Source organism: Typopeltis vanoorti, chromosome 13, assembly GCF_054136105.1.
Source record: "Typopeltis vanoorti isolate ZY-2024b chromosome 13, IOZ_Tvanoo_1.0, whole genome shotgun sequence".
NCBI lineage: Eukaryota > Metazoa > Arthropoda > Arachnida > Uropygi > Thelyphonidae > Typopeltis > Typopeltis vanoorti.
Window position 1 is genome coordinate 84,061,079 of NC_143561.1, and position 13,675 is coordinate 84,074,753.

General features: G+C 36.2%; 1 protein-coding gene across 1 annotated transcript in view; it reads left to right on the top strand.

The window, feature by feature from the left end:
- meigo (Solute carrier family 35 member B1 homolog meigo) overlaps positions 1-13,675 on the top strand; it is a 120,386-nt gene that overhangs the window by 72,327 nt on the left and 34,384 nt on the right. Inside the window, exon 5 of the mRNA XM_090402477.1 lies at positions 7,434-7,560. Coding sequence (XP_090258603.1) covers positions 7,434-7,560 — 127 coding nt within the window. The remainder of the gene's footprint in view (positions 1-7,433; positions 7,561-13,675) is intronic.

The following is a 13,675-nucleotide window of genomic DNA, read 5'->3' on the forward strand; positions in this document are numbered from 1 at the left end:
TTGATCCTTGCATATAACTGCAAAATTGTAGAGAACTTGGTATAACATATACAACCTTAACATAAAATAATTTTTAATTGATGGGATTTTTAATATATCCTATTTTAAACAGCATCTGAAAATTTAAAAACTGAGATAAAAAAAATTATTTAATAATTTTTCTTGTGGCTCACCAGAAAAATATGTGCACTACACATTGAGAAAGGCTGGTTTAGAGTGTCTTGTGGTTGTGAAGTATAGTCACGTCATGTTGTGCAAACAGTGATAGATTTTTAGAGCCACACTGATTTAAGCAAATTAATTTAGTGCTTGCAGTTCTGCAGGTTATAGCAAGGCAAAAAAAAAAGTGGGGGGGGGATATTAATATGAGAAATATAACATTAGTAATTTTATTGCATTAAACCCTCAGAATGTCATCAAAATTAATGTGGAAAAGAATTACAAATTCGTTTAAATTTGAGTGGCTGGATAAATGTGTTGAAATTGTAAGACTAATATTGCCATCAAATTAAGAGCTTGTGACTTTTGCTACTGTGGACACAGGCTGCCATACACATTGAATGTAAGCTGGAAACTTGTGCATAAAATGTTTTTCGTGCACACATGGGCTAGCAAAAATTAAAGGGAACATTGGTAATGGGTTCTAGTTTTCAGCAGAAAAAAGTGTTGGTAAACTTCTGCCGAAAATGCAGAAGTCACCCACAACCAGAGTTAAGGATAAGGTAGTCTATCCCAGTAACAACAAAAACTAATATTAGAAGCTTCTTAAGACAAATTTTTGATAGAAACCTTGCATACATTCATTAACTAAGAGAAAAGTACACAAGACCATTGAATATTCTTCACACTCTATCCTTTATCGAATAGATTGCACATCAATTTTCTTTGCTTTTTATTTATTATGCACTCACTCGATCAAAGCTTGGTTATGGATTCCAAATCTGCAGTTCTGCAAGGGAGAGTACCCTCTGATATATGGATTCTATCCATCATCAGGTTATATGAATTGCTACTAGCACGTCATGCACATTGCCCATTCAGACTCAAAGCAAGTGAACATGCTGTCACTTTGATAGAAACAGTTCTCTTTGAACTATGCCCTAAAAATAAAGTCTGAACACCCTATGTGGACTAATATTTTTTCCCTTATATTTGCAAGTCCAATATTATATACACACCAGACTGCCATTCACCTGTTTGATAAGTGTGTGTGTGAAAGAGATTTTCTCAAGCTGTTAACATGAATGTTGAGGATGCTTAAGGGTCAAGGCTAGATAACTGGAAGAGCTTTTAGGGGAATGCAGAGAATTGGCCAGGGCTTCTGACATAATATCCAATCCCAGGGCAACTCGTTGCAAAGGTGGAGAAAGCTACCAACACTCCTAACTCAGTATCTCCTATAATGCAAAACACATCTCCTTGCGGATATGTCTAATGTTATGCATTAAAGGAAGGGCCACTACCCAGACTAGTTTCGACCTTTATTGAGGTCTCTTCAGTGGGAGCCAGGCCCTAGTGGAAATACCTGGTATTTCCCTAGTGGAAATACCTGGTATTTCCCTAGTGGAAATACCAGGCAGAAGCATTAGCAGGTCATCTCTACCTATAGGAGTTGCCAAATGGTGTGCCACCCTTTTTTAATAAATTACTCTGGATTTAGAGAAAGATGTTGAAAGTTTATTTTTTCACTTGGTTAGAGTATAATAAAATTAGTTTAATCCTTTATCCAAGTGTGAGCAAACAAAGTTTGCGCCTGAAGTATCTTCAGGACTAGGGTAAAGTGATACAACACCAGGGCAACTCGTTGCAAAGGTGGAGAAAGCTACCAACACTCCTAACTCAGTATCTCCTATAATGCAAAACACATCTCCATCTCCTTGGCTCCCACTGAAGAGACCTCAATAAAGGTCGAAACTAGTCTGGGTAGTGGCCCTTCCTTTAATGCATAACATTAGACATATCCGCAAGGAGATGTGTTTTGCATTATAGGAGATACTGAGTTAGGAGTGTTGGTAGCTTTCTCCACCTTTGCAACGAGTTGCCCTGGTGTTGTATCACTTTACCCTAGTCCTGAAGATACTTCAGGCGCAAACTTTGTTTGCTCACACTTGGATAAAGGATTAAACTAATTTTATTATACTCTAACCGAGTGAAAAAATAAACTTTCAATATAATATCCAATCCCCGTCTTTTCGTGGTGCACCCTGTTGAGTATCTACCTGGATACTGAAACGATGATGAGCTGGCAATTTGGGATTTAGACAACCAAATTGTATTCTTATTAGCTTAAAACATAACTCAAAATGATGGAATTTCATGTTAGCTGGGGTATTGCTCGGTTAAACAAGTCCCCCCCCTTTTTTTTCCCCATCAGGAAACCAGACAAACAATGAATATACAAGGTGTGACAATTTAATTCCAAAAATGCACCTGTTAATAAACCTACGCTCGGAACTATGCATTAGTAGCGACTGTTGCCTTCGAGGTAATCCCTTTTTTGCATTTGTATGTTGGTTTAGATTGTGTTCTCATTTTGGGTAACAGGCCTGCAACTCTTTTACCAGAATTCTCTAGAGTTTCTTTATCACATTATGCTGGATATCAGCAATGTCAGAAAATCTTTGTCCTTTTAGCACAGTCTTTAATTTTGGAAGCAGCCAGAAATCACTGGGAGCTAAGTCAGGTGAATAAGTAGGATGACCTAATTTGGTAATCGATTTTTTGGCCAGAAACTCTCACAATGAGCGCACTATGGCTTGGCGCATTGTCATGATGGATGATCTACTTGTCAGGCACAATTCAGGTCTTTTCTCCAAACAGAATCTCATAATCTTTTCAGCACCTCTAAATAGCATTGTTGGTTGACCATTTGTCCCTGTTCAATGAATTCATAGTGGACTATCCCCCCCCCCCCTTGTGATCAAAGAAACACAAGTGTTTCTTTGATCACAAGGGGGATAGTCCATTGATCAGCATGGTCTTGAATTGCGAACATGCGTGCTTTATTCAGACATGACGAACTTGGGATTTTGCACTGCATGCTCTGGCGTTTTGTTTTGGGATCATACCGGAAGCACCGAGTTTCATCACCTGTAATTATTCTCGAAAACATGTGCTTATTTGAAGAAAGATCAGTCACAACCTGTTTCTCAATTCATTTGCAATTCTTCAGTCATTAATCGCACACTTAATCATCTGTCAGACTGTAGCAAATTTTGCACTCTGTTCGTGTCCTTCATTTTTGTTTTTGGCTTCCCACTTCTGGGGACTTTTTCACTTGACACTTGACTTTTTCAGAGCATCCACACCATATGCCACTTTCAACAGCTCTAACGTTTCAGTAGCAGTTTTGCCAAGTTTCCCACAAAATTTGATGTTAGCACGCTGTTCCAAATTTTGATCATACATTTTTATGTCAAAGTTTATATGCTCTATTGTTTTTGCATTAGCCAACTAGCAAATGACTCTGTTGGCTTGAAGTTTATGCAGGCATTAGTTAAAACATGTACAGAGATGATTATCGCGTGACCCTAACCAAATCACCACATGGGCGACACTACACGGCTGTTTCAGGAATTAAATCGTCACACCTTATACGCTACTGGAACAAATTCCCAACCCAACATCAGCAGAGATCTGGATTGGCACCATCAATATAACAACCATCAATGGAAAAGAAATGAAACTAGCAGCAGAATTGGATAAGTACCAGATTGACATAATGTGTTATGAAACAAAGGAGACAAAAACAGGTGAGATCTTTCCAAGCCACAAATACAAGATTTTATATTCAGGCAATAACAATCAGGGGAAAGGAGTAGCTATAATAATAAACTAAATATGAGGATAATCTTCTTGAATGGCAGGCAATATCAAGTTGAGTAATGTGGGCTAATATCAAAATTGGGAACTGGATAATGAGACCTATTTTTGTGTATGGTCCAAGTTCTACTAAGGAAGAAGTGGAGGCATTAGAGAAAGCAGTTGACACAATGAAAAGAGAAAAGTTGGTTCGTGTTAGAAAATTTAAACAGCAGAGTAGGAAATGATTACTAGACATAAAAGATTGTTTTGGGAAAATCTGGAGAAAAGAGCAAAACTAATAGTCTTGATAGAAAGTAATAGTACCTTTTAGATTTCTGTTGAGGACATAACTAGTTATTACTAACATCATGTTACAACATAAAAATGTGCACAAAGTTCACACGGAGAGAAGATGCAAGGAATAAGAAAAGTATCCTTGACTGTTATTGTCGACAGTGATGTTTTCTCACTGGTTAAGGACATGAGTATACAGATGATTACAAATAGGAAGTGATCACCATCTAGTGTTGTGTAGGATAAAACTGAACTTTGTATTGAAAACAATCATGTGTAAAAAAAAAGTTTTGAAATGAATCAATGTTGAACAGCTATCAGATGTGAACTGTAGACTCAAATACACAAACATTCGAGAAAAACTGAAAGAGTATGAAAACAAGAACCAAATATTGATGATACAGTGGCAAACCTTAAAGAAAACTTTGATTCAGCCAGAGATGCATGTAGTGAGGTAATCTGCAAGGATTGATAAATCAGAACTCCATGGTGGACTCAGGAAGTTAAAGAGGTATTCAAGGAAAAGAAAGCGTATTGAAAGTTCCTGGAAAGTAAATCAGCTTGTGCTTTTTGGGAATACAGGGAAAAATGTAAGAAAACAAAGCACTGTGTAAAATTAGTTAAATAAAAGACACGGGAAGACTCTGGTAAGAACATAGAAAATATCAGGAAGGTGGTAAAATATTATTTAATGTACATAACGATTCTTTAAATATAATTAAAATACATGCCATTTGAGAATCCATAATTTGCAAAACTACATGATTGACAAAATATTCAAATGCAGGTTCTGCATCCTTTCTCTAGGTAGGCATGTTGCTTCTCTCAATGTTCTCAATATCTTGAGAGAACTTAGGAAAGCATGCAGGAGCAGTGGTTATTATCATCTGAGCTCCTGGACACCATTATGTAACAGTATGAAACATCTTATGAGTGCTGTGAGGAGTGATTGAGGAACTAAGACAATTTCATTTTGACCATTGTCTTTATGTATCCATTTGTTACTGAATTAAACTATATATTTACAATTTTTGTGGGTGTTGCTTTCACATCTCATATCGTACTTCTTTTCACCAAATTGCATAAAATTCATCATACAGTTTTTTTTTGAGTTATTGGGAATTTTGTCTTTGTTCCTTAATTTGTGAGGACTTTTAAAGAGTGTGTGTGTGTGTACACACTTTAGTAAAATATTGTGTTAACATAAATGGTGTTAAAACAAAGAAACCAAAAACAGATGGAAGCCTTCTAAATAATATAAGATTCTCTATTCAGGCAGTAGTAATCAGAGAAATAGAATATTCAGAAATAAACATGAAAAATTATCTTTTTGAATGGCAAGATTCAAGTAGAGTGATGTGGGAAAATGTGAGAATGAGGAATCAGATTGAATCTGTAGAACCTTAGGCTAATTAAAATAATGAGTCTTAATTGTGCCTAAAGTACCACAGGTGTCAGGTTTTATTAAGGAAGAGGTTTTTTTTTGTATCATTAAAGAAGCCAGCTGTCATTAAAAAAGGATAAGTTGGTTCTTATCAGGGATCTGAATAGCAGAGGAGGAAATTAATACCATTTTCAGGAAAATATGGAGAAAGGAGCAAAGCTGATAATGATACCTGTTGGATTTCATTTAAAGACATAAGAGTGGTAATTATCTGAGTGTTATTGCTGTTTCATACTTAGTTTTTTCCAATAGCTGCAGAAGCAGTTCGCAATTCATTATAGAAAATATAAATCCATATTAAATACATCGGTCCTGATAGGGGAAAAAGGGGAGGGACAGCTTTCTGAAGATTAATAACACCATTTTGGCAGTAGTATGAAGGGATGAGAGAGAGAGACTATTTGGAAACTATTTAAGATTACAAGCCAGTTAAAATCACTAGTGAATTTAAAGGATAGAGAATAAAAGAAAAATACAACACAGTAGAAATGAGATTCTTATAAATACAGAGGATTAATTAAAATAGAAAAGAACAGGAATAGCAGAGGTGAACTGAAAATAAAAAAATATTATAAAAGAAATGTTTTGCTACAAGGCATATGTGTAAGAACATGCATAGAGTAGGTTGCCTACATGATGGGCTAGGATAATGGTGGATGTGTATCCCATTGTTATCCTGAGCAAGCTGGTGGGGAGAAAGAGATTAGGTTAGTACATACAAATTATTGCATGGTTAGGATAGAACAGGAGGGATATACAGGGTGTTCGGGATAAATTTGACAGTTTCGTAAGGAAAAAGAAAATCTTCTTTGTATCTATTAAATTTAATGAATTGACAAAAAAACATTACAGGCAGAGTTAATTACAATACTATCAACAAGATTTACTCAAAATAATCACCATTAGCATCGATCACAGCTTCAATTCTGCTTCGGAACCTCGAACAAGCTGATGCTACAGTCTCCCTGGGAAGGGCCGCAAAAACTGTTTTAATTTTATCCATTAACTGGGCTTTTGTATTACTGGAAGTGCGATTGGTGTCTTTTTCAACTGCGCCCCATACAAAATAATCCATGGGGTTAAGGTCTGGGGAGTTTGGAGGCCAAACATTTGGACTGGTGAAGTCGTAGAAATTTTCAGACAACCATTTTTGACTTTTCCCAGAGGTGTGGCAAGGGGCCGAATCCTGCTGCCATACATACGGCCTACCATTGGCTACCCTTGTTATCCAGGGCTTGACTACAGTTAGCAACTCCACGAACAAAGCCCGAATTCCAATGCCAGGGTTCTTCAACACCTGTTCCTGCAGATTTGCGAGGAATTCTGCTGTACGAACGCAATCAGATCGTCTGCTAGGGATCTTTCTTCTTGCTACATCCTCGTAGTCACCATTGCAAGTCTCTAGTTCATGCCTGATTGTTTTTACTGTATTCAGGGAGCATTGGGCAGCAGTCGTAATATCCTTATTTTGATGGCGGGCACGAATCATCATGATACAAGTTATTCTCTTCCATGATTCAGGTGGGTTCCAGCTATCCATCCTTTCTGACATCTTGTATATGAATGAAGAAGGGTCCAAACTTTTAAATGAAGAGAAGTGTGTGTTAATACATGTAACTTACGGAAAAATATAATTAATTATAAATATGTCAAATTTATCCCGAACACCCTGTATATATATGATTGGTAAAGTAAAGCAAAAATAAATGATGTGAGTTATGGTCACAGACAAAATATTTTTCTTATTTGAAAAAATTTTATTTATTTTATGTATTGGTTCTGCACCTCTTCTAAATTATTGCATGATTTAAAAGTGTTTTTTTGCACATTACTCAGCTGGTATTATTTTTCGTGATTATTTATCTGTTTTCACATCCTTTTTCTCTGCCAGTTAATATCACTTTCTCTAGATGGCTTCACTGGTGCTATCCAAGAACGCATGCGTAGTGAATACCAGTCTAAGTCTGGTCATATGATGTACAGCATGAATATATGGTCAACACTGTTCCTTGGAATAGGTAAAAACTCTTCATCTCATAACTTATATTTTATTTTAGATGATATGTTTATATATAAATATAATACAGTATTTCATAAATAGTTCTGGTTTTATTTTATATGGCATAGTCAGCAGATAGACTATACATTATCCTCTCTTTCTGTCTCTGTCAAAAGATCATTACCTCTAAGTGAATGAATGATGATGCCCTAGTTTGATCTCTCATTTTGCTGGATTTTATCATTTAATTTTTATTACTAGTCGATGTGTGTATTGAGAGTTTAAAGAAAATTAGATTCACTCCTTCATAGGAGCCTCATATCCCATGGATCTCACTTAAAAAATAAAATCCTTGCATATAAATGGAGATTCCCCTCTCCCTCCCCTCCACCAAAAAAAAAAATAATAATAATAATACGTGGTATGGGCTTGGAAACCTATAACATGTATTAGTGGCATGATTGGGGCTAGGGAGGTTTGATAATCCAGAGTTCAAACAAAATTCTTTTCAGGGTAGTGCATTATTTGGAAATCATCTCCATCTATTGTAAATGTATATAGTGATTGTAGAAGTGTTTATTAATGAAGCTGGAGTATTTTTCATTGTTGTGAAGTGTAACCCATTGAAAACAAGATGATACAATGCATGTAATGTATTGGTGAAACTGCATTTCAAGGAGATAAGAAATTTGGGCAAGTAATGGTGGCAAATATGGAATTTGAAGTTCAGTAGACATATAGCAAAGTGATGAAAACATCAAATGATCTTGGAAATAATGAAAAGGATACTTGCAAATCACAATATGGACGTGGTTGTGCTATAATATAAGGCAATGATGGCTTCTTTTAGTTTGCTTACCACAAAAATAAGTATGTATATTGCTGGTGTAGGTAGTAAAGGATACATATGCCTCCATTAAGATGATGCATTTGATACACCGTACAAGCCAGCTTCCTAATTGAACAGAGACCAGTGTCCTTCATTAGGGTGTGCTGAAAAGTTGTGATAATCACCATGAAAGAATTGAGGTAGAACCATGTAACTTGCACAGTATTCTACATATTCCTCCCAAAGTGTTATACACTTGTTACAAAACTGCTGCATCATTTGCAATTAATCCTCTGAGAAAAAAGTCTTTTCCTTGTTGCACAAACCAGTTCTCAGATATGACTCCATCATCTGTGGTAAATTTTGTTCCTTTCAAGTGTTTCTTAAATTTGGGAATAGGAAAAAGTTAGACGGGGCCAGGTCTGGTGAATAGGGTGGGTGAGGCAGATATTGAAAGTCCAGGTTGTGTATTGTCTGTTGGGTTTCCTGAGCAGTGTGCACAATTGCAGTGTCCTGCAAAAGCAACACGACTCTGCCAAGTTTTCCCACAGTGTTTTTCCTTCAGTACCTCTTTCAATTCCTTCAGAGCTGTTGAATAAAACTGCTGCTATAATAGTTTCATCTTTTTTTGAGGTACTTGGTAAGGATTACACCATCTATATCCCAAAAGACGATGACAAGAACCTTCCCTGCTGGCTTTTGGGTTTGGAACTTCTTTGGCTATGGAGAACCTTTGTGTTGCCACTCCATTGACTGTTGTTTGGTCTCTGGGTCATAGTGATGAAGCCATGTTTCATTAACAGTCACAATACAAGCCAAAAAAAATTTGCACTTGATTTCTCAAAATGATCCAAAATCCCTTGAGATGACAGCACATTCTCTCTTTTGGTCAGAATTCAAACATTTGGGGAACCCACTTTGCTGAGAGCTTGTACATAACCCAGATGTTGGTGGGTAATGATCGCAACTCATTCCCTTGATATCCCCAGAGTCTTTGTGATGTTTTCGGCTGGTATTCATCTATCATCAAGAATCATGGCATGCACTGTATCGATGTTTTCATGTGTGATGGTTGTGGAAGGTCTTCCTAACCTAGGGGTGTCTCAAGATGCCCAGTTTTAAACTGGCCACCCATCTGACAACTGTTGGATATAGTGGGGCAGAGTCACCTAAAGTCTCGCACAAAGGTTGAATCTCAGTTGCGGACTTTTCTTGCAAACAAAAAACTTGATGATGGCCCCCACCTCTGTGTCTTTGAATTTCTTTAAAACCTCTGACATGTCTTGTTATATATCCTAAAAGAAAAAAGAACAAATTATTCAATTTGATGAAACATGGGGTTTCATCAAAGAGTTATAAGAAATGTTCTTTCTTGTGGTTATATCAGTTAATATAATTTTTGTTCTAGATGTTTATCAGAACTTTTTAGTCCCCCCCCCCTCGTATTTTTGATTTTAATGTTACAGACTGCACATTAATTCACTATGAAGATTTCAGGTAAGTGACATATTTTTAAATATTATTCAGGAATAACATTTTTATAATTTCACACTCTTCACAAAAATGGTTTGCATTTATACTTTTTTTCATGTTGTTTGGTGTGCTTTATGTATGCTTCTACAAGTCATTTATGTTCTGTTGCTTACCATTTCTTTTATTTTCTGGAGAATGGGGTGGAATGGTCAGTTTTTTTTCCTTCCACTCCCCTAAATTCATTATAGCAACATATAAAATGTTCTCTAATCCCTAGGGATTTTCGCTTGCAAAAATATCTGCTGTAGCTGAAATGTTTTGCTCATTTGTATCTTCCTTATTCAGAATGCAGTTGATGTTTTCCATATTCCTGCCTATTTCCATAGGCTCTTTTTACTGCCCATTTTGCCTTATTTTCATATTACATTTGTTGCAGCACTTGCTCAATTTAGTAAAATCCTGAACACTTAGAATTATTTAATTACTTGGTTATAGGCTACATATTTCTCTGTGTATAATGTCCCATTTACACCATTAAAATTGTGATTTTCAGATTTCTTATCCTGATAATGTCTCTTAAGTTTTGTAGATCTGGAAAAGACATATGACATAGTGCCAAGAGAGGAGCTATTCAAAACGCTACAGTTATATGGTGTCAATGGGGCATTATATCAAGCAATACTTAGTCTTTATTTGAGTTGTAAGTCAGCAGTTAGAATTGAAGGAAGTACAGGAAGATGGTTTAATGTTAAATCTGGTGTCAGATAAGGATGTATATTATCTCCTCTGTTATTCATTATCTATATGGATCACATTATAAAGAAAACTGATATTAAACTGATATCAAAATTGGAGATGTTAATCTCAGCTCTTTACTTTATGCAGACGATGTTATACTTCTAAATAAATCTGCTACAAGTCTGCAAGATTCCCTGACTAAATTTGAATAGCTGTTGTAATAGATATGGTATGAAGGTCAGCAATAACAACACAAAGACAACGAAAATACGCAGAAGCATTGAAAATATCAACTGCATTGCGAATGGAGAACCTATAGAACAAGTAAAACATTTAAGCTACTTAGGCACGATTTTTAGTGAAGATGGCAATTTAAATATGGAAATAGACAACAGAATCAGCAAAGCTGGTATGGTAGGAAGTTAACTGAATAAATTTATCTGGAATAAGAGAGATTTTAACTATCCTTTCTTTTAAGCTTACACAGTGATCCGAATGCATTTTTGAAAATTACGGCCCTCTTTGCCTACGTACTACAGTCTGGTTACTTCGTGTGGCAAAACAAATTTTACCTACAGAAAGAAGGTACAGCCATGGGCTCACCACTACCCCCCCCCCCCAATCGCTAACTTCTACATGGAAACCTTTGAGCAAAGGGCTCTTGATTCCACCACGCTAAAACCGATCGTCTGGCTTAGATATGTTGACGACGTGTTTGCGATCTGGCTGCACCGGCGACAAACGCTAAACACATTCCTTAGCCACCTGAACAAACAACACGAACGCATACAATTCACAATCGAAAATCAAAATTAGACACACTAGTCACACGTCTTCCTTCAGGCAGTCTATCCTTCACGGTCTACCGAAAACCGACACACACTGGCCAATACATACATGCTAATTCATACCACCATCCAATCACAAAAATATGGAGTCATTAACACCCTTAAATACAGAGCTACAACAATTTGCTCTAACCAGCAAGCCCTGAAACAAGAACTAAAAATCATCAGCGACACATTCATCAATAATGGCTATAACAAAAATACTATTAATAAAATACTCCATAAAACAACAACAAAAACATCTAGATTACAGTAAAACCATAGCCATCCCATACATTAAAGGGTTATCAGAAAAAATCAACAGAATCCTACAACATTATAATCTCAATGCCACCTTTAAACCATCCACTAAACTTAAAACCATATTCAACTCCTCTAAGGATCCTCTCCTCCCATTAGCAAATCCTGGAGTCTATTGCATCCACTGCACCTATAACTTACCGTACATTGGTGAAACAGGATGGACAATCCCTATACGCAAGAAAGAACACATTAGACATGTTAAATATAACCATTATGGTGAAGCAGGCCTCTCAGACCACGCACTCAACACCTTACACCAAATCAACTGGAAAATCACCTGCTCTTTACACCACACAAACCTGGCATGAAAGGAAATTTAAGGAAGCCTGCGAAATCCTGATAAACCACCCAAATATCAACAACAAAGATGGCATGAAAATTCCAAGGATCTGGATGGCACACATTCAGCCTACCTAATATATAAGATCCAGCATAAGTCAGGACTCTAGCCAATCTTCAGCTAGTATTAGAAACCGTTCCATACCAACTGGCTGGAATGTACAAGTATAATCATGATGTTAATATATGTATATAGATACTTGTTGTTACGCTCAATGTATTTCTACAACCAACAGATAACACTAATAATAGGACTCTAACGTTGATGTATAATTTTTTTTTTTTTTTTTCACCAGAGGTCAGGCCAACAATTGTTGCAGTGGTTGGTCAGTATCTTTAACAAACCAGTTTGATTGTAGTGTAGCTTGTTTTCTGTGTATAGTTGTATGCTCCACAAGATAACCTTGACATAAAGGTCGAAACGTTGAATGTAGATTTTAGTTATATTAAACTAAATTTTTATTCAAACACAGTAGTTGTCTCCATAATTTTCAAAAATGCAGATTTTAACTATAGATCTGAGAGCTGGATCAGACATAAAACACTTGACCAAAGACTAGAGACTGCAGATATGAGAGTCCTGAGAAAGATCAGGGGCATAAACAGATGGCATCAATGGCAATATCATATTAAAAATTAGGATATTAGGAAAGAACTTGACATTGTCAGCATCCAGGAATGCATTAGTGGAGCTAATCTCAGGTGGTATGGTCACTTAAACAGAATGGGAGAGGAAAGATTAGCAAAACAAGTGTTCTCTGCCAGGTTGACAAGAAAAAGACCCAAGGGATGACCAAGATATAGGTGGATAATATGGTAAAAAGTGCCTTAGAAGATAGAAATATGAGATCTGATAATGTTGGAGTCTTGATAGGTAACAGACTGATTTGGAGGAAAATTGTAGATAGGAAGTTTGTAATGATGTAAATTTTTCATGTAGTACTATCATATCCTGTACATCCCTTGAGGATACATGACAGGAATTTGATGATGATGTCTCTTCTGCCTGAATCCAGCTTGTTCTTTCCCAGATTTCTTCTATGCAACTTTTCTTATACTTACATATACTTAAGAAATCTCAGCTGAAACACTTAGTAGAGGAATTGCTTTGTAATTCTCACATTGTTTTCTTTTCCTTTTTATAGATGGGTACTTTATATAGAATGTGAAAGCATTGCTCCCCTTACCTGAAATTTGGCACAACATGAGGAGATCCCCTTACCTGAAAAATGACTAGGCCTTCTGAATTATGCAGTGTATCCACTAAAACATTTATATCACATTCACACTCGGGCAATTCTGGTAGAATGTTTATTATCTGATGCAGTTACTGCCTTTCAACATTTCAGATTTCTGATGGCTTTTCTATTTCTAGTAATAATATATACTCCTGGTTGCATTTCTCTTGAAATTTTCTACCACTGTTTTATCACTGCTGATTATGTTTAATAATATTTGAAAGTAATCACCCTAAACATCCAGAATATCTTTAGTTACTCTTTTCTTACATTGATTTCTATATTCTCTAAAGGCACTTGTTGATTTACTTGCCAGGAATGTTTTGCATGATTTTTTTTAAAATTTCTTTCCCAGAACTGTCTGTA